This window comes from Neofelis nebulosa, chromosome 1 (genome assembly GCF_028018385.1).
Source record: "Neofelis nebulosa isolate mNeoNeb1 chromosome 1, mNeoNeb1.pri, whole genome shotgun sequence".
Taxonomy (NCBI): Eukaryota; Metazoa; Chordata; class Mammalia; order Carnivora; family Felidae; genus Neofelis; species Neofelis nebulosa.
This window is the reverse complement of record NC_080782.1, coordinates 125,414,177-125,438,948: the sequence shown is the minus strand read 5'-3', so window position 1 is coordinate 125,438,948 and position 24,772 is coordinate 125,414,177. Positions and strand designations below refer to the sequence as shown.

At 40.8% G+C, this 24,772-nt stretch overlaps 1 protein-coding gene and 2 non-coding genes across 3 annotated transcripts; all 3 read right to left on the bottom strand.

Moving 5' to 3' along the window:
• Positions 1 to 1,357: 1,357 nt before the first annotated feature.
• Positions 1,358 to 19,447, bottom strand: HSPA9 (heat shock protein family A (Hsp70) member 9). Its single transcript, XM_058706104.1, has 17 exons — positions 19,261 to 19,447; positions 17,888 to 17,946; positions 17,513 to 17,600; positions 16,473 to 16,654; positions 15,166 to 15,290; positions 14,276 to 14,349; positions 14,079 to 14,185; positions 13,266 to 13,428; positions 12,695 to 12,787; positions 8,358 to 8,567; positions 6,821 to 7,048; positions 5,838 to 5,942; positions 4,735 to 4,852; positions 4,023 to 4,117; positions 3,626 to 3,718; positions 3,190 to 3,330; positions 1,358 to 2,639 (listed from the first exon to the last, which is right to left on the bottom strand). The coding sequence occupies exons 1-17, from the start codon at positions 19,339 to 19,341 to the stop codon at positions 2,562 to 2,564; spliced, it is 2,040 nt and encodes a 679-aa protein (XP_058562087.1). The 5' UTR covers positions 19,342 to 19,447; the 3' UTR covers positions 1,358 to 2,561.
• On the bottom strand, positions 6,249 to 6,317 carry LOC131489920 (small nucleolar RNA SNORD63). The gene has a single exon (XR_009250824.1). It is a non-coding gene; the product is annotated as a small nucleolar RNA SNORD63 (small nucleolar RNA).
• On the bottom strand, positions 7,878 to 7,952 carry LOC131489918 (small nucleolar RNA SNORD63). The gene has a single exon (XR_009250821.1). It is a non-coding gene; the product is annotated as a small nucleolar RNA SNORD63 (small nucleolar RNA).
• Positions 19,448 to 24,772: the final 5,325 nt, after the last annotated feature.

Below are 24,772 nucleotides of genomic sequence, written 5' to 3'. Positions count from 1 at the left end.
TTGGTTCAACTGCAATGTCCTTTTTAGGGTCAAGATTTCGGTTTCCTGACCTGCTGCAGCAGAAATGGGTTGGTGATTGTGCTTTGTATTAGGTTTAACCATTTCAAATTGCTGATACTCAACTGTTGCTGACCAACTGAAATGGCTTTCAGTGGTTCTTTCTGGGATTGCTAAATTACCTTCATGCTGTACACAGATGTACAGCAAATGTAGGTCACCCTATAGTTTCCTCTATCTGAAGTTTTCACCCATTTTACCATCCTGATAACTAGAGGACAAAAAAGAAATACAGCCCTTATATGGAGTCAGTTGAAGTGTCTGTGAAACAGTGAAGTGCCTTTGCCTGAATCAGCGTATTTCCAAGGTCTAGGCTGTCTCTTCACTTCTAATCTTCTCATATACCATCTAGAAGAATTTGCTTTTATCTTTCTTGCTATGTAATCTCTAGGTTATATCTAAAATTAAGCCACATCCATAAATTACTTATTGAAAGTGTCTTCATAATGAAGTGTGGAGCACAGCATCTTAATCTCCCTGGTAATTGATGCATTAATAGACCTAATACATGTGTGGCCTTTCTTTCTACCAGTAATATGTACAGGACTCAAGGAAATCATCAGGTGAATCCAAACAAAGGCTATTCTGTAAATGAAATGGCCAATACTCTTCAAAAATGGCAGTGTCCTAAAAAGATATGGCAAAGTAACTATTCCTAGCTAAAATGAAATGTAACCCCTGACGAATGCCACATGTGATTTTTGATTGCTGACTACTCCGGGAAATCACCAAAATGGCAAAGATGTGATTTTCAGTTGGGAAAACTACTTAGAAGAATCCAACTAGTAAATTATACTAAGTGGTAGAAGTGGATAAGGTGGTTCTGGATGTACTTTGATGGTCATTAAAATTTGACTTTTTTAGATTAGGCAAGAAGCACATTAGGATAATTAAGAAGCACATTTAGGATAATTGGTAAGATCCCTTAGGAAGGGAAACCACAAGTTTCTTTTGGAACCTATCAAGCAGTTGTCACCACAAAAAGGAGACTATTTGCAAAATAAAAAACCTTTTGTCTTTGAAGGTTTGCACCATCAGTTTTACTGGTAGGAATTGAAATACTGCTCTAGGTGTTCAATATACAAGGGGTAGCTGAGGCAGTGTCTTTTCAAGCACTGCTTTAACCTGATGCCAAGGATAAATCTTTAATAAAAAGCCACTAGTTCTTAAGGGGTGCTTTAGAAGTCCTTGAGGGGCTTAGTATCACAATGATTAGGAGACTCCAGAAGCATTCAGTGGGCAAGGGCTGACAAAGGTGCTAAGTATCTTCCAATATGCCATAAAACAATCCTTCACAAAGAATATAATCCCATAAGGTTCGCAAGTATTCGTGTAGCTGAAAACTTGAGCCTAGAATTTATTTTTCAAATGAATCCCCAGAAGTGTTTACATGGGTGTTAGGAACACTTAATTTTCCAGGAATGTAGTGGTTGTATAAACAATCTACATTAGAACATCATATTGACTTAAGTATACACGAATTTCACTTCTAGATAATCACAAAATAAAAGGAGGTATTACACCTGATGAAGTCTAAGCCCATGTTCTCAACTGACATTCCTTTGGGCATGGTAGAGGGCAGTAATCCATGAAAGGAGGGGGGAGTCCGCTGGAAGACCACTGGTTAGGAAATGAATCTTAACACTAATCAGTTCCTGATGTTATCAAACCACTGAAATCCTAGGGCTTACTATTGGACATGCTTCTTGCAACCTGAAAATAGTAGCCCTAGTTTCGATGCTAGACAAAAAGATTGTTGAATGGCTTTAGGTCAGGGAATTGGGAAATACGATTCATGTCCTTTTCCTGAAGCTAAATCTCAGAACCTCACTTCTCATAAATAAGAGATCAAGATGCTTTTCATTTATTTTTAAAAATCCATACTGGATCAAAAAAGCAATCAAGGATACAGGTGCCAGACACAGGCCAGAGGGTAGCTAGAAAAGTATGCCTTAGGAAAGTTAGGGAGCCCTATTACTACCTTTTTTAAAGCTGCACCTAACATCTATTTTCCCATTGATCTACCTTCTCCTGCCCTACCTCCCAACATGGCACAGCTGGCTTGCCTTGCAAGGCCTCAGTTGAAGAATCCCTCATACACATAGGCTGGTTTAGCAGTTTCAACTGACTGGAAGGATCTCATCCCCATATGGTCTGAGAGGGCATTCCAGGTTTATGGGTAAGTGCCTTCTTTATTGAGATGGTTTCACCTCTTGAAAATATGGCTACTAAAGCACAAAACAGTGTTTTTATAATGATCAATAAATCATCTTCCCCTCCCTTTACATGCAGTTGAAAATTAACTAGGGACAGAGTACTGTGAACTTTGTATGGTTGGAATTCTCATTAAATGATCATTAGCTAATGGTTGCTGAATTTACATATTAAGGAAATTATATATAGAATACTGCAAAAACACAGTAAAAGACTGAAATTTGCCCATTTCTGCTCAGGAAGTTTCTTCACTCCCAAGCGTCATAATTTGACTCCAAAGTTTATTGGTATTACTGTTTCTCCTCCTTTTGATCTTCCTTTTGTTCCCCAGTGCCAGAACTTCCAGAGCCTTCTCGCTCAGATGCCATCTGTTAAGAAAATATTGGAGAGCAACTCATTTAAAGTGGACAGTTTGCTCTTTGATAAACTAAAAAAGGGGGCATATCCTGCCTATTCTACTCTCCCTCCCTTCTTGTACTCTATTGATGGTTTCTGTGAGTCCCTCCCTTTGACTGCCATCACCGCCCCCTCCCAAAGCAGAGTCAAGAAAGCCAGAGTATTTCCAACTCCAATATTCCCAGTTCTATAAACGGCCATGTAGAGTGCCACCAATGACAGTAATTAACAGCAGTTCTATTCAGATGAAGTTTGGGGCGCCTGGGTGGCGCAGTCGGTTAAGCGTCCGACTTCAGCCAGGTCACGATCTCGCGGTCCGTGAGTTCGAGCCCCGCGTCAGGCTCTGGGCTGATGGCTCGGAGCCTGGAGCCTGTTTCCGATTCTGTGTCTCCCTCTCTCTTTGCCCCTCCCCCGTTCATGCTCTGTCTCTCTCTGTCCCAAAAATAAATAAAAAAAAAAAAAAAACAAAAAACGTTGAAGATGAAGTTAGGCACAAATTCACTCAACAAAATGTCCTTGTACCTTTTTGTATGCCATTTCGAAGAGCTTCAGTGATGCTTGCTGAAGGGAAGATGCTGCCTGCCTTATGTTTTCTCCCGTTTCACTGTCTTTTCGAGCCAGAAGTTCCCTCATTTTGGAAATCTCTTCTTTTAGCTTGTTGCACTTAAAAACAAAACCAAACTCTTTCTCTGGGTTTCTTATCCCATTTTATGTACAGTAATACTCAGAAACATTAAAAAACAAATTTCTATCCTTGACAGAACTCCTCTTTCAAAGTGTATCTCAATTTCCTTATTTATCAAATGGCCCCAACTGAAGTCTGTTTGAAAAATGTGAATAAAAAGCCCGAGAAACAAAAACACCACTAGATTCCTATCAAGATTCACACAGAAAAACAAACTTCATTGACACTGGTGACAATGCCTAACTTCTTGAACTATTTTAAGAGAGGACTCACTTCATCAGCAGGCAACTGGTCCTTGAATTCTTCCATTTTTGTTTCTGTGTCATGAATGATTCCTTCAGCCATATTAACTGCTTCAACTCGTTCCTAGGAGAAATTATAAATTTAGTATGAAGACTTCCCAACCAACCAGTTAGAACATGCTGATACATAATTACATAATAAAGACAAATTACTGTGGTCTGAAGTAGTCTAGGATGTCTGTAAGTGATTTTATCTTATTGTATAACACAAAAATTTTGATGTGGAAATGAGAGTAAGAAAAGCATTCCACACAAAAGTTAGGAACAAAAAGAGAGCAAGGACAGATTCAAAGACAGACTAGAAAATCAATAATACATGTCCAAACTCCCACTTTCACCTCCCAGTTGCAGAGACAGAAAATAGTTACCTTCTTTCGTCGGTCTTCCTCAGCATACTTTTCTGCATTTTTAACCATATTTTCAATATCATCTTTGCTTAACCCACCAGAAGACTGGATCACAACTAGAGTGAAATAAAAGCATCTTGTTACTTCCCAGATAAAATTATCTGCCTCTTTCTCTGTATTAAGAAAAAGAACACTCCTGGGGCACCTAATGGTTCAGCTGGTTAAGCATCCGACTCTTGATTTCCGATCAGGTCATAATGGAACCTCGAGCCCCATGTCAGGCTCTGCACATTGGAGCTTGCACTCTCTCAAATAAACTTAAAAAACAACAACAAAACCCCACCAAAACTTAAAAAAAATATTCCTGTTCAGAGTAGCCAATCTTGATGTATGATGATGAAGTATTATATATATATATTACGAATAAGAGAAATACCATTGTCCTATAACAAACAGAAGGAAACCAAGGATCTGAAATCCACAAAGACCATTTGTTCTGCCTGCCTACCAAAACTTCAGCAATCCAGAAGCCCAGTGCTTGCCCATTTGTGGTAATAAATACATCTGTTAATGTGAATCTGATGACCAAGGAGAAAAGGGGCAAAAAGGACTCATTGCCTCCCCCAATCCCCCCGAGGCTGGGAGAAAACACACGCACAATCTAGAAGGTCTAGTTCTCAGAGGAACTTCAAGGTCCCTTGTCTCTTAGAGTCTGATAAATAAGAACACTTACTCTGCTGCTCACGTCCTGTGCCCTTATCTTTGGCTGAAACATGTACAATCCCATTGGCATCAATGTCAAATGTAACTTCAATCTGAGGGACTCCACGAGGGGCTGGGGGAATTCCAATCTAAAATAGAGAAATATGCAGCATTAAAAGCTCCTCTCACAAGAGGTCCGGTGCCCTATTTCCAAACCTATATATACAGTCTCTGGGTAAAGTAACTTGTTCCTGGGAGCAACAAACAATACTTAAAATGTATAAAAACATGGGCTCTGGGCTGATGGCTCAGAGCCTGGAGCCTGCTTCTGATTCTGTGTCTCCCTCTCTCTCTGCCCCTCCCCCATTCATGCTCTGTCTCTCTCTGTCTCAAAAATAAAATAAAAACGTTAAAAAAAAAAAAAAAAAAAAAAACAACCGGGGCGCCTGGGTGGCTTAGTCGGTTAAGCGTCCGACTTCGGCTCAGGCCACGATCTCACGGTCTGTGAGTTCGAGCCCTGCGTCGGGCTCTGGGCTGATGGCTCAGAGCCTGGAGCCTGCTTCTGATTCTGTGTCTCCCTCTCTCTCTGCCCCTCCCCCATTCATGCTCTGTCTCTCTCTGTCTCAAAAATAAAATAAAAACGTTAAAAAAAAAAATTTTTAAATGTATAAAAACACACATTTATAAATAAGAATAGTAGTTTCATTACTACCTGAAAGAACCAGGGCTTAAGCCAGTGAAGTTGGCTACAGCAAGTAACCATAATGACCGTGTATACCTAAGGGACACGCTGAATGAGAGGAAAACTGTCCATCATTGTTCACTAAGAACCAATAAACAATGCTCACTAGGAGCCAATATCAAATGCCTTAAATTAATAATTGGGGAATTTTTCCTAACTAACATTCTATTTCCCTAGCTCTTATAGTTACCAACTTCCTAAGGCATCAGGAACAAGCAAAACTTTCAGGAAAAACTGAAGCCATGGGTATCCAGTTGCAAAATGCATCTGTACACTGAACTAAGGTAACACAGACAAGGTCCCTGTGTTTTAGTTTTGGTAATGTTATTAAGAATTATAATTTAGTCTAAGTTTATAGAAAAAGCAAAGTACTCAGGATTCCTGATACCTACCAAAGTAAACTGTCCAAGAAGTTTGTTGTCTCCAGCCATCTCTCTCTCACCCTGACACACTTTAATCTCCACTTGAGTCTGACCATCAGCAGCTGTAGAAAACACCTAAGAGAGAAAAAAAACTCTGGGTTGGCAGTCTGTTTAGGCTACTCCCCTTAGAAAAGTGCAAGCCAAAGAAAGAAATTCCCATCTCAACACTTAAGAATCCCGTGTTCAGAACAAAGGCTTTTGTTTTTGCAGGGGAATAGGATTAGTACAGCCAAAGAGTATACAGTAGCTATTGTTTCAGCTAAGCAAATGCACTAAACAAAGATGCAGCATTAGCAAAGGCGTCCTCAAAAGGAGCTAAAGAAAATGGGATGTTGAAACATGCTCATTTGAGGAAAGAGGTCAGAGACATGACATGTATTTTATGCTCAGTCACAGGAAGTCACCACATAGTTTTCTTCAGAATGATGTATTGGCAATACATCACTGAACAAATAGCAACAGCCATTAGCTATAACAGCTTTTCAGAAAAACAAATTGGGAAAGTCAGTAAACAATTCAGAATCTAAGACTAAGCAAGCCATTGTCCAGATAGCCCTGGCTTGGTATCTCAGCATCTCCATCATTCACCCATAAGACAAGCACCCTCCCCTAATCTTGGCCAGGCCATTCTTTTTATTGCCTTTGAGAACAGAAGAAAACAAGGAAACTAGTCCCAAACGATGAAGCTCCTTTTGGAAAGTTATTTTAATACGGTGAAGGACACCACTGATACCTTCCCTAAAATTACTGCTAGCTAACAGGTAAGGAGAACATATTCAGGAACCAACAAAAAAAGCGAACAAAAAGCAAGATTCTTAGCACCCACATTCACCTAGTATGGACTCAAAAACAAAAAGCAAAATGTCCTAGGAAAAACTAAAAAAAGTGGGTATAATCATGTCCCTCACAGAACCTATATTCTCTGTGACAACGGAGGAGTAGGTGACTCTTACCTGGCTTTTCTTGGTTGGAATAGTGGTGTTTCTGTTGATAAGTTTGGTAAAAACACCTCCCAGAGTCTCAATACCCAGAGACAGGGGAGTGACATCCAGGAGCAGCACATCTGTGACATCACCAGCTAACACACCTCCCTGAATGGCAGCTCCAATGGCCACAGCCTCATCAGGATTGACTGCTTTGCTTGGGGCTCGGCCAAAGAGATCTTGTACAGTCTGCTGAACCTAAGCCACCAAGAAAAAAGAACCCGTCACCCACTACCAAGGGCAGCTACCCTTGGGAAGGGTAAAAGAGCACATGTGTCCCAAGACCACAACAAATCTCAGGATAAGCTGCTTCAGATCCAAGAATGTTCACTCACGTTACTATTTCATATTTGAGTTCTTCTTAATGACCTCAGTGTGTCAAATACGGGCAACACTCATATCCTTTACTTGAGCATCAGTCATAGCCCTTTTTAAAAATTTTTTATTTATTTTTAGACAGTTCAACCAGGGTAGAGGAGCAGAGAGAGAATCTCAAGTAGGCTCCATGCTCAGCGTGGAGTATGAGGCGGGGCTCAATCCCACGACACTGGGATCATAACCTGAGCTGTAATCAAGAGTCAGACGCAAAACGGACTGAGCCACCCATGCGCCCCATTTTGTCCTTTTAAATTTGAGAAGGAGCTGCTTAACTTTTGTTACTGGGTTTCCTATACAACATATTAAATTAGAAATACAGGCTGCAAGACATCAAGACTTAGATATAGTTCAATTCCCCTTCTACAGATCAACTAAAAACCACCTTAAAAGAGCAGTGCTAATTCAATAATTCAACATTGTTGCTAATGTGAGGCATGTTCTTCTCTCCAGCTTATTTTACTAATGTTAGAAAAAACTGCTACTTAAACAGCATCTGGGGTAATTTGTTAACATAAAGATATTTTCCTGGTCCAAAGCCTCCATTTTTTTCTCCATGTTTACTCTGTGCAGATTTTCCTAAGCCCATGAACTCCAAAGGAAATTACTATTCTATTCAAGCTATACAGCAAAAATGACACCTTCAACAGGTTGTGCTCAGTCATTAGTTTTCCACACACCTATCTTATCAGAATGATGTGTTGATAAATAATATGCATCATCGCACAAATCTCTGTTCAGGTGATGCAGTTAGAAACCCAAAATATTATGCTGTAAACACATGTATCCAAAACTGCATGTAGAGACTAGATAGTACCAAGGTTTTAAGCTATCTCTGATCTCCAACTTTGAGAAATACTTGGTTTATAAAAATATCCCAAGAATGAAGTTCAGGATCTTCCATGCTACCACCCAAAGACATTTTGCCCTTCCTGATCCTTTTTCTGAAACCCTTTTAAAAAGAGGCCACAAAAGACCTCTAGTGAGGGCATAAATTGCGTTCAAAGATCCCTTCAGGTCACTGTGGCAGAAAGGCCATGTACTCATGTTCCTACACAAATCATCTATCCAGAGAAAACATTATGTGCTTGCCCTCTCTGCTTTCCATGCCAAGGATTCCATGGGTCCATACCTTGGGCATCCTAGTCATGCCACCAACAAGAATCACTTCTCCTATGTCACTCTTGCTGACTTCTGCATCTTGCATGGCTTTCTGACATGGGGCAATTGTCCTCTTGATTAGATCCATAACAATCCCTTCAAATTGAGCCCGGGTCAGCTTCATATTCAAATGCTTGGGTCCAGAAGCATCCATCGTAAGATATGGCAAATTGATGTCGGTCTGCAAAGGTAGCAGGGAAAGCAATACTGGTGACGTTTCTTTATTACTTCAATTAAAATAAGACCATACCCTCACGAGGAAGACTTTGAAAGCTATAGAGAGAGTAAACCCACTTTGAAGGAACAGCCACAAACACAATGACTCTTTAAGATTCAACTCCTGCTCAGGTCATGATCTCAGAGTTCAGGAGGTCGAGCCCTGCGCCTGGCTCTGTGCCTGGGATTCTCTCACTGCGCCTTGCTCATTTACACCACCCCTCCTTTTCAAAATTAAAAAGATTCAACCTATGATCTTCCCAGAGGCAAAAATTTTAGAATCTGTTATCAACAATGAAGAATGAAATAGTGGGACACCTCAATGGCTGAGTCGGTTAAGTATCTATGACCCTTAACTTTGGCTAAGGTCATGATCTCACAGTTTGTGGGTTCGAGCTCCATGCTGGCCTCTGCACTGACAGTGTGGAGCCTGCTTGAGATTCTCTCTGACCCTCCCTTGCTCACGCTTTCTCTCGCTCTCAAAATAAACTTAAAAATGTACACACACAAAAAGTAAGTCAAAAGCATGCTCTGAACCAAATAACTTGCCTCAAGCCAAGGCTTTCTAAGTTTCAGGAAGATGGTAAGGAAGCTATAGAAATACTAAAGATACCTACACCAAGATTGACTTTACTGCCATCACATTCATGGAAAGCAGCAAACGCTGCTATAGCCATACCATAATAAAGGTATCCTAATAGGGCCTACATTCAGACTATTTAGACTAACCAAACTCCTCACTAAACATGCGGAAACACGTCTCAACGTGGACCCTCAGGAACAAAATTGTACCTCCCCTCCAATTTCATGTCAAAGCAAGGCTGAAGTAAGGCTGGCAGGAAACAGACTGAAAGGGAGCAAACCCATTACCATCTCTCATCAGGTAAACTACTTTTGGCATTTAAATGCTTAATAAATAGTGAACGAGTTAACACATCTTTTGTAGGAACAGTGCTACTGAGTATTGCTTTAAAGAACACCATCCATCACTTCTCAGCCTTTTGGCTAAGCTCAAGCGTAAAGAACACCACTGACGATTTCCTTCTTTCTTTGCAACATTATTAATAAACTAAATCAAAAACAATTAAATTAGCTAAACTAATTCAATCCAGGGGGTGCCTGGATGGCTCAGTTGGTTAAGCATCTGACTTCAGGTCAGGTCATGGTCTCAGCGTTCATGAGTTCCAGCCCCACATCGGGTGAGCTAGAGCCCTGCTTCGGGATTCTCTCTCTCTCTGCCCCTCACTCACTTGTGCTTTCTCAAAACAAAAAAAACAACCAAGCAAACTTTAAACCAATGAAATCCAACAGAACTTTCTGTGGCAATGGAAATGTTCTGTATTTGTGCTGTTCAATTCAGCAGCCACTAGCCACGTATGGCTCAGCATTTGAAATACAGGCAATACAACTGAGGAATGCAATTTTAAATTTTTATTTAATTGTAAAAGCCCACACACGGACATTGTATCAATGCAATTCTATATGCTGTATGTTAATGACAATCTGAACAATTCCAGGACTCTCAATCCTCAAAACCCAGGTTGTCACTAAGCTTTGTCGCTTCTCAAATTCAACACTACCTCTATTTCACTCCAGTCCAAGTCCTTCCTCTCACCACCACCTGACCATGTGCTACAGCCTCCCAATGTTCTCCCACTTCCACTCAGGCTACCTCTGCTACAGGACCCCTCCTGACCCCAAACAAATTTCCACTCCACCTCTGCCAGAGCACTTTTCACAAACCCATATCTGGCCATGTTACTGCCCTTAATTTAGGTTTTCACTAGGGTGCCTGGGTGGCTCAGTAGGCGGATCATACGACTCTTGATCTTGGGGTTGTGGGTTTGAGCCCCACGTTGGATGTAGGCACTACTTAAAAAAAGAAAAAAAAAAAAAGTTTTCACTGGTTTATATTCCCTCTTCTCAGAATGGACCCAGATCCCAAATCTATCAAGCCTCTACCCTCAGGTTCTGCACTTACCCTGCCTATCTGCTCTTCGAACACACTAGCCTTTTCTCAGAGCCTCATACTTACTTGTCCTAGTATCTTTTCCTGATCAACTCATCTCACCGAGCACTCCTTGTGAGGTCAAACACCTCTGTCAGCTTTCTCTTACAATTAGAAACCAAACTTTGTTTTTTTACCACATTAGTAACTTACTATAGAATACTATTTATAACATGTCCTAAACACGTTTCAATTTAGTAATCCTCACAAATCAAAGAGAGAAACTGGCACTATTATTCTCATTTTGTAGGTAAGAAAACAGAAACGTTAAATAATTTACCTAAGGCCACAGATAGTAAGTGATGAAATAGGACTTGAATCCCAGCAGTCTGCCTAGGGAGCCACTCTTAACCTATCACATTACTTCTGGTTTGTTGTTAATCTCACGTCCTAATTAATACCTATCTCTCCACACCACACTGTAAACCCACAGAGGTAATGCTTCTAAGAATTTATTCTGGAGATTTACAATTACACATGCACAAATATTAACATACAAGAATGCTGAACAAACTTTGTTGTAATATCAAAATGCTGGAAAACAATCCAAACTCTACCAGTAAGATACAGTCACAGTAAAAACCAACGTCACCCTCCACAAATTGTCAACTCCTGGGACGAATTTTAAGCTATCTTCTGGCATCCCATAGTTTAATTCTAATCCTAACCATTGTATGTTGCAAAGTTCTGCCACTCTGTATGACGGCAGGGATAAAGTAACACCATTAACACCATGGATAACTCTTGTTTAACTCGTCATAGCTACTTTAAAAAACATTTCTTTAAGGTGCACTTGAGTGGCTCAGTCAGTTGTGTCCAAGTGTTGATTTTGGCTCAGGTCATGATCTTGTGGTTCTTAAGTATGAGCCTTTTATCGGGCTCTGCTCTGAAAGAAGCCTGCTTGGGATTCTCTCTCTGCCCCTCCCCTGCTTCCACTCTCTCAAAACAAATTGAAAGAAAAAAAAATTTTTTTAACGTAAAAAAAAAAAAAATCCAGGTTCAAAAGAAAAAAACCCAAAAAACAAAAACCAAGTTTTTCCACATTGGATCACTCAGTATGGGTGATCAAATCATCAACTCAAGGAGTGACATGCTCCGCTTTCCTGCTGTCACTTGAGAAACCAGAAACAAATTTGCCTTTCAACTACCATGTTCATATAGTTCTATTATTAATGCCTAAGGCAAAGTGAAGCTTCACCTCTCAGAACTGGAGCAACACAGCCTAACACTTAAACAGATGCTGAGCAACTCTAATGCTAACAGAAATAAATGTGCCCAAGTGTATATACCCCAGCCTTCAGCCAGGTTTCATAGCTCACTTTCTGGATTGCTGATCCAAATAATTAAATGAGACAATTGGAGACTCACACAAAGACATGTCTTAAGTGAAGACATTAGCAATTATGAGAGAAACCTATTATTTCTAGGCTAGTGATTCCCATTTTGCACACTACTAAATCTAGATTTTAAAATCAGAATCTTGGGGTGCCTGGGTGGCTCAGGTGGTTAAGCATCCGACTTCAGCTCAGGTAATTATCTCACAGTACGTGAATTCAAGCCCTACATCAGGCTGTGCGCTGACAGCTTGGAGCCTGGAGCCTGCTTCAGATTCTGTGTCTCCCTCTTTCTCTCTCTGCTCCTCCCATGCTTGTGTTCTGTGTTTCTCTCTCAAAAATCAATAAATGTAAAAAAAAAATTTTTTTTAAATCAGTATCTTTAGGGGTACATGGGTAGTTCAGTAGGTTGAGTGTCCCACTTAGACTTAGGTTGTATCTCATGGCTCATGGGTTCAAGCCCTGCATCTCATGATGTTGAGATCGATCCCATGTCGAGCTCTGCAGTGAGTGTGGAGCCTGCATGGGATTCTCTCTCCCCCCGTCCTGTGATTGTGTACTAAGAATAAACTTCTAACAAAAACCAAAACCAAAACCAAACAAAAATACACTGTTCCTCTGTTCACGGACAGGCTTTTACTGCCACCTAGAAAACTATAAAAGATTAGATAGAAATTGCACCAAGAATATGCTATTCAAATAAACTAAGGCTGGAAACATTAAGACTGTTGGGACTCATCCACTTCCCACCTGCACAGATGAGGAGAGTTCACACTTAGCCTTCTCAGCAGCTTCCCGAACCCTCTGAAGTGCCATGTTGTCTTTGGTCAAATCAACCCCCGTCTACAAAATGAAAACACGTAATACTAACGTTAATGAGGTGACGAATACTATTTAGATTACAACGATAAGGTATGATAACTTAAAGTAAAGCCCTGTCTTTATAAACAAACATGAATCACTCGCTGCCCTTAAAAATCTGTAGGAAAAAGAAATCTTATTCTTCAAATTGTGTCTGGAGCCAGAGGGCTGATCTAATCTTAGTTCTTTCGAGCCATTGGGTTCTGGATCCAAATAGGAGTGCCCAGAATTCCTCTTCCAATATTATACAGAGTACCATACCCTCTTCAACCTGTTGTGGATTCCCAAGCTAAAGCTACAACAACCAGAATGGTTCAGTCTACCCGTGAAACTGAAACGCAATTCTTTCAGTGCTGTTCCATGTTCTATTAAGGGCAAAAAGTCATAAAGCAAACAGTCATCTGAATAAAGAAATTCTCACCATCCCAATGTCTACATTTGAACTATACTGGTAACCAACCTCTCTCTTGAACTCCCTCACAATGTGTCGCAGCAAGGCCTGGTCAAAGTCTTCACCACCTAAGAACGTGTCTCCATTGGTAGACTTCACCTCAAACACTCCTTTCTGAATTTCCAGGATAGAAATATCAAAAGTTCCACCACCTAAATCATATACAGCAATTCTAGAAAGACAAAAGAGGTGGTCTTAAGGGAGAACACCTATCACTAGGGTATAAATTTTAACAACCAAAGGAACATAAACCTGATTATTTTCCCTGTAGTATAGTTAATTATAAAATTGGATAACTGCCTAAGTGACAGGTATATGAACATGTGGCACGAATAGCTAACTGTAAAATATAGAGCTGAAATACATTTTAAAACTGGGGTGCCTGGGTGGCTCGGTTAAGCGTCCGACTTTGGCCCAAGTCATGATCTCAGGGTCTGTGAGTTCAAGCCCTGCAATGGACTCTGTGCTGACAGCTCAGAGCCTGGAGCCTGCTTCGGATTTTGTGTCTCCCTCTCTCTCTGTTCCTTCCCCGCTCCTGCGTGCTCTCAAAAAACATAAACATTAAAAAAATAAAGCAAAATTGACGATATTCAATCACTTTTTCCTTAAAGTAGGCTCCATGCCCAGTGTTGGGCTTAAACTCACACCCTCAAGATCAAGAGTCGCATGCCCAACCAAATGGTCCAGCCAGACATTCCCAAAACCATACTTTTGAACAAATACTTGCCAATATGCATGCTAAGGGGGGAAAAATGATCACAGCCCAGTACTTCCATAGGTGAAGTCCCACAAACCTGGGTGGAGTTTACTGCACAAACTTACATTTTATCTTCTGATTTGTCTAGACCATAAGCCAGAGCAGCAGCTGTAGGTTCATTAATTACCCGAAGCACGTTTAGTCCAGATATCTGGCCAGCATCTTTAGTGGCCTAAAAAAAAAGAAAAAAAGCATTTTCCACCTTGTGTCCTAAATATCATCAATACAGTCTTGATATTTTCAGAATGTCAAATGAACTCACCTGTCTCTGGGAGTCATTGAAATAAGCTGGAACTGTGATCACAGCATTTTTTGCTGTATGCCCCAAGTAATTTTCTAGAAAAGAATAAAAAAATGAAATACATTCATGGCATTCTGTCCTATGAAACAGGTAAAAGAATTACTAATGTAGGGGCGCCTGGGTGGTTTAGTCGGCTGAGCGTCCAACTTCGGCTCAGGTCATGATCTCGCGGTTCATGAGTTCGAGCCCCGTTGTCAGGCTCTGTGCTGACAGCTCAGAGCTTGGAGCCTGTTTCGGATTCTTTGTCTCCCTCTCTCTCTGCCCCTCCCCCGCTCACACTCTGTCTCTCCTTCTCTCTCAAAAATAAATAAACATAAAAAAACAATTAAAAATAATTAAAAAAAAAAGAATTACTAATGGAGCCTAACAACCTGGGTCGTCATCCTGGAGCCACAGACAGCGCTCATCAGTTTTTTTCTGCATGTGACCTAACACAGAGAAACCCTGTAGGAAAATGCTCCAATTAAATCAATGGTTGAAAACCCAAGATCTCACCTTTAACATTATAGTGAAGGTTCAGCAGCTATAACGACCTATTCTTAGACTTAAAATAGCCACGAATTTCTCCAAATACGAAGTTTTACCAAGAGAGCCAAAAGGTTAATATGTAGTCTTTCAGCTTTCAATACAGAACACCACTCCTCTATATTGGAGAAGATAAATAAGCCCTGTTAGGAAAACTTTGAGGACAAATTCAGTATGTAGGGAAAATGTGAAGAGTAACAAAATTTTGCCAATTCTAGGTTTTCTGCATAATATTCACCCCAGACTCACACAAGGGACACTGGAGTATATAAGTTAGGAACCATCCAGTTCTTCAAACTTGACAGATAGGAACCAAACCTTCTCACCTGCAGTCTCTTTCATTTTCATCAACACAAATGCTCCAATCTGACTTGGAGAATAGAGTTTTCCATGAGCTTCGACCCAGGCATCTCCATTGGAGGCACGGACAATTTTAAAGGGCACATTTTTACTGAAAGACACAAAAATTTTATTTGATAAAAATGTGCCAGTGCAACCTACCATGACAAGGCTACCATATACCATGAATGTCCATCTTTCATCCCAAGAGATCCATGGCCAAAAAATGACGACTTAAGAAATCCATTTAATGAAAACGTTTAGAAAGCAATCATTAACATCTAAAAACATCCTGGTTACACCTGAAGATTCTTTCCACCAAACTAAAGATTTGTGCCCCTGCTTTGGAAATTATTAAGAGTTACCAATGACCCAGCAAGTCCATTACTAAGAATCTACCAAGAAAAAAAGAAATGAAAACACATCCTTACAAAAACCTGTACATGAATTTATAACAGTATTCTTTAAGTTTATTTATTCTTTTCAGTAATCTCCACACCCAAGATAGAGCTTGAACCCACAATCCCAAGATCAAGAGTTGCATGCTCTTCTGAGTCAGCTGGGTACCCCTATGGTAGTATTCTTAATAGCCCTCAAATGCTCATTAACTGACAAACAAAATGCTGTATACAACTGACCCTTAACAGAGGTTCTAACTCCACCAGTCCACTTATATGTGGATATTTTTGAATCTATATAAAGTATTATAAACATATTTCCTCTTCCTTATGATTTTTCTCTAATGTACTTTGTTGTAATATGATATATAACATACACAACACACAAAATGAGTGTTAATTAACTCCTTATGTCATCAGTAAGGCTCTGGTCAACAGTAGGCTTTTAGTCGCTAAGTTTCTGGGAAGTCAGAAGTTATACACAGATGTTCAACTGTATAAAAGGTTGGCACCACTATCTCCTGTGTTGTTCAAGGATCAACTGTATGTTCATACAAGTTGTTGGCCATGAAAAGGAATAAAGCAGGGATAGGTGTTTTAGCACGGAAAGACTCTGAAAACAGCTGATTCGCACATGATGTGGCCTTATGAATTTAACACCAATTTACATGGTCCAAAAATGACTAGCCAAATCTTCATGTCACATCAATACATGGAAAAGACCTAATATGTGAAGGCAGAAGCTAATGTTTTTGAAGGAGGTATCCTTTCAGTAGGGCAGGACATGCCTCTAGGGACAATATGTACAATTACTAAGGTCAGATGCTCCAAGGATTTTGCTGAAACCATTCCTATGTGTGGCCTCTGGAAATAACTATGCTTTTCCTATTACTTACATGTCTTTCTGTACTTCAGGGTCATCATATCGCCGGCCAATGAGACGCTTGGTGGCATAGAATGTGTTGTTTGGGTTGGTGACAGCCTGTCGCTTGGCTGGCATGCCAACAAGTCGCTCACCATCTGCTGTAAAGGCCACAACTGAAGGGGTGGTTCTGGCACCTTCAGCATTCTCTAGCACCTAAAACTCCCAAAGTAAGACAAAGAATGAGGTTCTAGTCACCACCACTTTTTTTTTTTATCAATCATTTAAAGACACAAAACTGCTGCCAAATCACAAAACAAACGTTCAAGTACAGCACTAATAACCATGCTTTTCTGCTCTGTGAATGCTGATATAGCAAGTACCTACTACTGGAGACAGATGTAGATGTTTAAAGTATTTTTAGTCCTTCACTTTGAAACAAGTTACAACTAAAAACAAAAAAATGGAAAGATAATATAAATCACACCTTTCATACTAAGATATTGAAACCAGATCATCCTTCTTTCCATATGGGGGAATTAAATCTACTTCTAAATTTTTTTGTGCTGGTTACAAGTTTCATGCATAGGTAAAAGAAACTGCCAAGAAACCATTCAGAAATCCCAACTCTAAATCTTGAGAAGAACCCAGTGGGAATAAACTGTTTTGTGAACTAAGGAGGTCCTTCAGGGGAACAACCTCTACCATAGCAAGAGCTTCTAAGATGCAGCCTATGTGTTATGTGGAGCTTCACTTGCTTCTAGACTCTTCCTGTACCTCTAACCATGGTTCAACTGACTTACAGAAATGTAGGACTCTGATTACAGAAATAATCAACAACGCAAGTCATACCAATTGGTGCTAATAGTAACTTAATAGTCTTTATACTAGGACACATTTAAATCCTGATAAGTCAAATCCATTCACTTTACAGCACATTGCAATTAAGCATAAAACAATCTTAAGAACTTAAATGCAGCTTTTAAAATACCCCTTATCTAAGCCACAGGGCCGAGAAAGCCAGATAGACTACTGACTACTAATATACGATCCAGAACTTCCAATAGTGCTCACCTTTGCTTGTTTACCTTCCATAACTGCCACACAAGAGTTGGTAGTGCCCAAATCAATACCAACAACTGCTCCCTTGATTGCTTCTGATCTGCAACACATATAAAATAATGCTATGGTTATTTTTACCATAATAGTGGTTTCCAGAATGCTTGCAAAAATAAATAATACTTGATATTGTGGGAATAATGGCATACTACAGAATCGTTCCAATTTTAGTGTATGTACTGCCGAAGCAAGCATGGCACACTACAGAATCTATAAATTAAAGCAGAAACATCACTTTTTTCTCAGTGTAAGAGTTAGTCACAAATTTAGAGACCATCACTGTAGGGTTTAACATTTATTATCTCTTACAGAAAATAAAGTTAGACTTACGCATAGTCCCGCCTTGAAACAATTCTAAAAGCCTCATGACTAAGGCCATTCCAGCCATCCTAAAAAAAAAAAAAAAAATCAACCAACATTAAAACCAGAGCCTGTTCCCATTATTCTTCTGAAGAATACGAAGTTTCATTCTGGTAACGGTATATGTAAAACAAGATCTTACGTATAAGAGATACTGTGCCACTTAAACACCAAACAAATTTAATCAAGTATGAAATTTCCAAAGGACCCAGGAGAAAAAAGTACACATAAAATTGTCTTGAATTACATTGTAACAGGGTTCCTCAACCTTGGCCCTATGGATTTCTGAACCAAATCTGTTGTGGGGCACTGTTCTGTTTACTGTAGGACTTTTAGCAGTGTCCTGTGTCTCTCCTGCTAGAAGCCAGGAGGTTCCCCAAGGTGTAACAAATTATCTCCAGATATTACCAAATATACCCTCAGGAGGCAAAACTGTTCCTGGTTGAGAATCAACAGTACAAAACACTATTCAGATATTTCTTAATTTCACTGTCAGCAGCAGTGTACAGGTACCAAAGCCCCACACAGGTATGTATTGTAGCTCCAGATTTAAATCATTCAGAAACATTTCCAGAGTTTGTCAACCAAATGATTTAAGGGGACTAAGACTGGCAATCTTGGACAGTCAGTTTAGAGAAAAAAATTCAGAAGTTGCCTCCAACCAGGATCAAATCTAATCTCAGGATCAAATCTAATCTCAGGATACTTCCAAGTCTTCTTTTTAACCCCATGCTGAGTGCAGAGACACAGTTCCCGCTCTCCAAAGATATGTTTGGATAATGACCAACCACTCCATTGTTGGCACATGGAAATAACAAATAGTACAACCAACCGTACGCCAAAGACTCTTAGAGAACTACATACAAATGTTCCTAAGCAAGAAAATCTGCACCTAACTTCTGATTTACTGAAATGGCTTTTCATCCTCCTTTTCATGATTACGGGGTCCTTGCACACGCTGTATTTTAGAGGAGGCGAACACTCGTCCTTCGACTTGTATATGTAAGTAATGGCTAAAATATCGGTTCCCTCCCAACTAAAATTGCGTCCCTCGCCCCAAGGCCAAACCCGTCGAATCAGCAAGTGAACGGGCCGTCAGGACCACTACCCGTTACTTCCTAGAATAAAACTATTCTCTCGCAAGAGGTGTGACTCAGCAGAGCCCGAGACATGGAAGGAGAAAACCCTGAGTTAGGCCCTGAATCCGTAACAGAGATTACTCAAGGCCAGTTACCTTCTCCCCATCCTGATCTCTGCTGCACAATTCTGTCCCCGAACGGCTAGGCCTACCGTAGCAGGTCAAGGCCGTGAGCCCCCCCGGAGGAGGCCCAGCAGTCCCTCACCTTGTGGCGGGCGGCTGTGGGGCCCCGGGAGACCGCGGCGCCGACGAGACGAGCTGCTGCGGCCCGGCTGGCACTTATCATGGCGGCTAGATGGTGGAAGTACGAAGCAGCAAATGCGCTCGGACGGCGGGAGCAGCGCGGCGCAGTAGTGGTAGCGCTTCTGGAAACCTCCAACCACGTGGGGTGGGGGGGGTGGGGGCTAGTTGCTGACGCCTGGAGGACCACTCTTCCGCTGAAGCGTCGCCCGGGTTGCCTGACCAGAGAGTATGGGACCCCTACTCCCTGGGTTAGAGCACATGGCTAATACGCATCGCAGCATGATGGCTGGAAAAAGTATGACCTTTCGTTCCGGCTGCAGCAGGTCTGGGCTCAGTAAGTGGCGAGAGGGCTAGGAGAGGTTTAAAGGCAGCACTTTGGGCAGCCCCGGTCCTGGAAAACAGGAAAGACTCAAGGTCACACGGATAAATTGCGAACCGATTACAGAGGCCTTGCGTCAGTTGCGTGAGAGGAGGAGCCTGCTGCGCCTGCGCAGCTAGCATCCTGCCGCACGCCTAAGGCGCATGTGCGCAAGGCGTGGTGGAAACCGAGGTACTACAGCACTCATTGGATGCTTCAGCGCACGTGAGTTCGGCTCAGCTTGTATCCCGGGGCGAGCGCGGGCGCGTGCAGCATCCGCTAGGGTGGTCGTTTCCCGCACTCTAATTTTTTGAGTAACGGCGCCATCTTATCCTGGGCGTTTGTTCATTGAAAATCTGTGGCTCAGAGCAGATTTGTTGGTCTGCTCCGTCTGTTGTTCGTCTTTTGGTTACCTGTTGGCCGTCATTTGAACTACACCTGGATGTGCAGATCTCAAATTCATGCCGTTTACCACGGGGATCTCTGGTTTTGAGCTACTAACGCAGCCTTTTGTTCAGAGAATTGGGTTGAATTGAGCTAATTATCGTTCAGACCCTCAAAATAAAAAAGTACTTGACCTTAGGTTCTTTGCCTGCGCCCCCGTCCCGCCCTCCCCTCGCCGCCTCTGCTTTGCTAGGCCTCACTGAAGCTCCTCAATCCCGTCTCAAACCTGCTGGTTTCCAGGAACAGAAACTGTGGGCTCTGTAACGAGATGTCAGTGGCCACTGCACCGTGATCAGTTTCAGTTTTGCAAAGAGGTAGGAGTCTCTGATGAAACAAACAGGTACTGGAGTGCCTACCATGTGTCAAGCACTGTTTTAAGTGGTGGAAATATAGTGAAAGCAAAACGTGAATTCACTAATGAGTTGACAGTGTCCTGGATTTTGAAGATGAAGCAACTTGGCTTTTAAGTCCTATTTCGAAGGAGGTGCTTTCCTCTTAGGCTATCACAGTTGTGTGAGGAATTGTGAAGGAAATGTCGGGGGAAGTTTGGGAGAGAAAGAAGATAACTAAAGAGTGTACATTGTAAGGAGGATGGAAGTGGGAGTGAGAAACAGAAAAGGCAAACATAACATTGGTCATAACAGATGAAACATTGTAATAAAAGTTACACTCTTATCTAAGTCTTAACTATTATTTTTTAATTGTTACTAGTCTGCTTAATACCCTCATTTCTTCGGTTTTTTTAATTCCCTGAGAGGTAGACTTTTGACCCCTGTTGGTAGGGATTTGTATTCTAAAACAATGTACTGATGGAAAAGAATGTAGATGATGTGGAAAATGCTGGGGTTTGGAGCCAGCGCCCAAGAGAGAGTTATTGAGATGTTTTCGGTGCATAAAGGTTTTATCAAAGCACAGGGACAGGACTCGTGGGCAGAAAGAGCTGCACTGGTGTTGTGAAGGGTGACTGATGATATGCTTGGGAGTTGGGGAAAGCAAAAGACCAGGGAAGTTTCCAAAAGGATTTTTGTGTGCTAAAGATTCACAGGATCCTGGAGGCCCAGCTATCGTCAAGCTAAGATTGCTTTTCTCTCTAGTAAAGCATTAACATTAAGACAGTTGGGATTTCCTGGAGGAATGTCATATTCTGCCTGTTGCAAATATTTGCCGGTGAGCTGTGGGTTAGAAGGAAACTTAATTTTATCTACATCTCTTTCTGGTTTTGTTCCCCACATCAGTAGAGGGGAAGGAGGAATGGTATTAAACATTGAAACAAAGTAGTAATTGATAATTTTGCATCTTTGTGTTGTGTACGTTGGGGAGGGAAGAGTTCAAGTGCAATAATTGGAGTAACTATAGTCTCCTCTTTTCCTTCTTTTATCAACTGGTTCTCTTAAGAGTTTGTTGTTGTTATTGTTGTTGTTGTTATTGTTGTTGCATATTTCTAAAGTCCACAAAGTATTAATCAAAAGAATCCTGGAATCAAATGGTGTTATCTTTAGAGTGTCTGAGACAATGTTACTGTGGATGATAGAGGTTCCTGGTGGTTTCCCCAAGAGCCTGGCAAATATTTTCCATGACCACAAGGGGGATGTGGTAAGCTCTAGATACTCAAAGCTAGACCCTGAGAATGGGGCTGTATTGTATTTGCCAGTGTGAAGGACAGGTTTTTGGACTGCTTGGAAATTAACATGGCCTATAGCCTGAAGGCTTGAAGAAATGAGCCTGAGTCTAAAAAGAAATAGGATGCAAATGAATAAGAATGGACAGTTAGATCCACAGCCAGGTGATATAATTCTTCACCATACAGCACAGTACTGTATTTCATTTCTCTGCTGTCATCTCAGTGTCACACAGGAAAGTGAAAGGAGCCAGTACACGAGTTGCATGTGGGTAAATGTTTCCCAGACAGAACAGGCAGCTGTCCCAATACCTGTGCATACTATATTTTAAATTATATTCTAATTAGTATGATTAAGGGTTTTTTTTTTTTTTGGCATATTTGAAGATTGAAAACTAGTTTCAATTGTTAAGTATTTAACTCCCAGCAGTTAATAGGAATTGTTATTAGATAGTAATCACTAATACTTGTTAACTGTTTACTTAAATGCCACATATTGTCCTAAATGCTTTATATACATTGTCTAATGAAGGCTTACCACAGTGGTTTTAAGTAGAATACTATCAATATTCCCATTTTGCATGTGGAAACTAGGGTTTAGAATGGTTGATGTGTTATATGGCTCACATAACAACTGACTGGTAAAGTCAGAATTTGAAGCTAGATTATCTGACTCCAGAACCTTTGTTGCTTCCCACTAGGCCCTGCTGCCGAAATGGGCCTCATCTTTTACCTCCACATACATGCAGAAGTTCAATTTTATAATATCAGCCTAATCCAGTATTAACAACAGTTATTTTAGTCAGTGGAATAGAAGAGTTCGAAATATTTTTTAAAAATTTTGTGTAGTTAAGATTGCAGAACAAACTGTAAAGTATAATCTATAATAGAACTCATAGAATCAAGTTTATATTTTTAAAGCAAAATGTCTTTAACTTGGTAACTCAGATGATGTTTTATTCACTTTTCCCAAAGACGAATATCCTGCTGTGGCACCTTCCATCTTCATGAAATAAAAATGTGGCATACTTTTGTCACTTTTGTTCTCCTTGTCACTTTTGTCAGTTTTGGAATTTTTTTTTCACTTTTGTTCTCCTTGGAATTTTTCATGTACCTGTAGCAGGTCTCAGGAGCCAGTTTGCACTTCTCCATGCTGGCATTAGCTACACTATATTGGAGCATATTACATGGTGTCACTCCATTCAAGTTTGATTCAACAGAACTTGCCCCAGTGAAGCGTAGGAAGTATTATGTCAGGTGATGTCTCTGTGCCCAGAGGTGACAATTACTAGGTTTCATTTTATATTGAAAGCCTGGGTAACCCACCAACCTGCCCTCCTTCCAAAAAGAGAAAAGAAAAATAGAGGATGACCCTGAAAGAAGAGTAAGCCAGCAATAAATGAAAATAAAGTGTCACTCTGTTTAGATAGGACATTTGCATTCCATTGATACTGCAGTCTCATTGCACAGGATAAAAATCAGCCTCACTCTGGATTTTCATTCAGGTTTGGAAAACAATTGGCTCTTGGATAGGTCCAGAACCAATGTTTTGAAGCACCTATTTGGGGAGGGAAGAGGGTCACCAAAAGCAGAGATTTGCTTTTCATGATGAGCCATTTAATAGTTAATTTTTAAAGGTAAAGAAGGCCTTTCTGAATTTTCTAGCTTAAAGGGTTTTAATTTTAATTACTCTTCATTAGCATGGTATAGTGAAAGGACCCTTGAGCTAGAAGTTGAATCTGAACTTGGGTTGTAGAAACACGGAAAGGAGCTTAAGATCTCTTTTAAAGTCTAACCTTTCATTTAATAGATGAGGAAGATAAAGAACAACTGTGTTGCCCAAGGTCACACAGACAGTGTTAGCTTCTGCTCCATAGCCTCTCTTTTTACTTGGTATGGTTTTTAGAAATCACCCACATGATTTCAAATTAAATGTTCAATCAGTACAGAACCTTTTTCAAAATCTTACAGACAACTCTGGCTTGTATATTCTTTATCTTATCTTGTCCTCATTCCTGAAAGTACTGAGTTAGGGAGATTATGTCCACTATTTTTTCAGTTTCCCTGGATTACAGGCTCTCTATGTGAGGGGCTGTTGGTTTCTAAGTTTCCCTACTGCTGCTCCCCAGCCATCAGGAGAGGATGTGCCCAGGTTTCCTTAGGTGATGAAGATTTAATTGAAGGCTACTTGGGGAAATACACGCATTGTTCAGTATCCATAAAGCTAGAGTTTTGGAAGAACAAGGAGGGTGACTACTCTTCCTTAGGCCACAGGAGGACCTGGCCTATAGCAACCAGTTATTGGTCCTCCCTCAGAAATGGGCTTTTGGGGGATGTCTGGGTGGCTAAGTCGGTTGAGCATCTGACTCTTGATGTTAACTCAGGTCATGATCTCACAGTTGTGGGATCGAGCTCCATGTGGGGCTCTGCATTGACAGCCTGGAGCCTGCTTGGGATTCTCTCTCTCTCTCTCTCTCTCTCTCTCTCTCTCTCTTTCTGCCCCTCCCAGCTCGTGCTCATGCACACGCAAGCTCCCTCTCTCTCTCTCTCTTTCTCTCTCTCCAAAATAAATATTTAACAAAAACCCACTCTTAAAAAAGAAAGAAAGAAAGAAATGGGCTTCTGACATTCCCATTTGTACTGATTCGGCCCTTTTTGTGGCTCAGCTTCTTCATGCCTGCTTCTCTAATTCTTCTATTGTTCTAGTTCCCAAACATCAGTAGGAAGCTCTAAGCATCCCACTCCTAGAGATTCTAGTCCTGTAGGTCTGAGGTGGGTCAAGGAATCTGTGTGTTTAAGTTCCACAGGGAATTCTGATGGGGGTGGGGTGGGGCTTAAGGACCCACATCTTACTTAGAAATACCCCCAAGCACCATAGTGTCCTCTGGTCTCCAAACTTTTTTGTTACACATTCCTATTAGAAAAATATTTGAGCACACACCTCAATTATGTATATATTTATGTATTTATAAACTATACACTTACATATATCTAGTACTATTATTAAACATATTTCAAATTCAAAATAAAAGTAGAAAAGAAAAAAAAATGTAA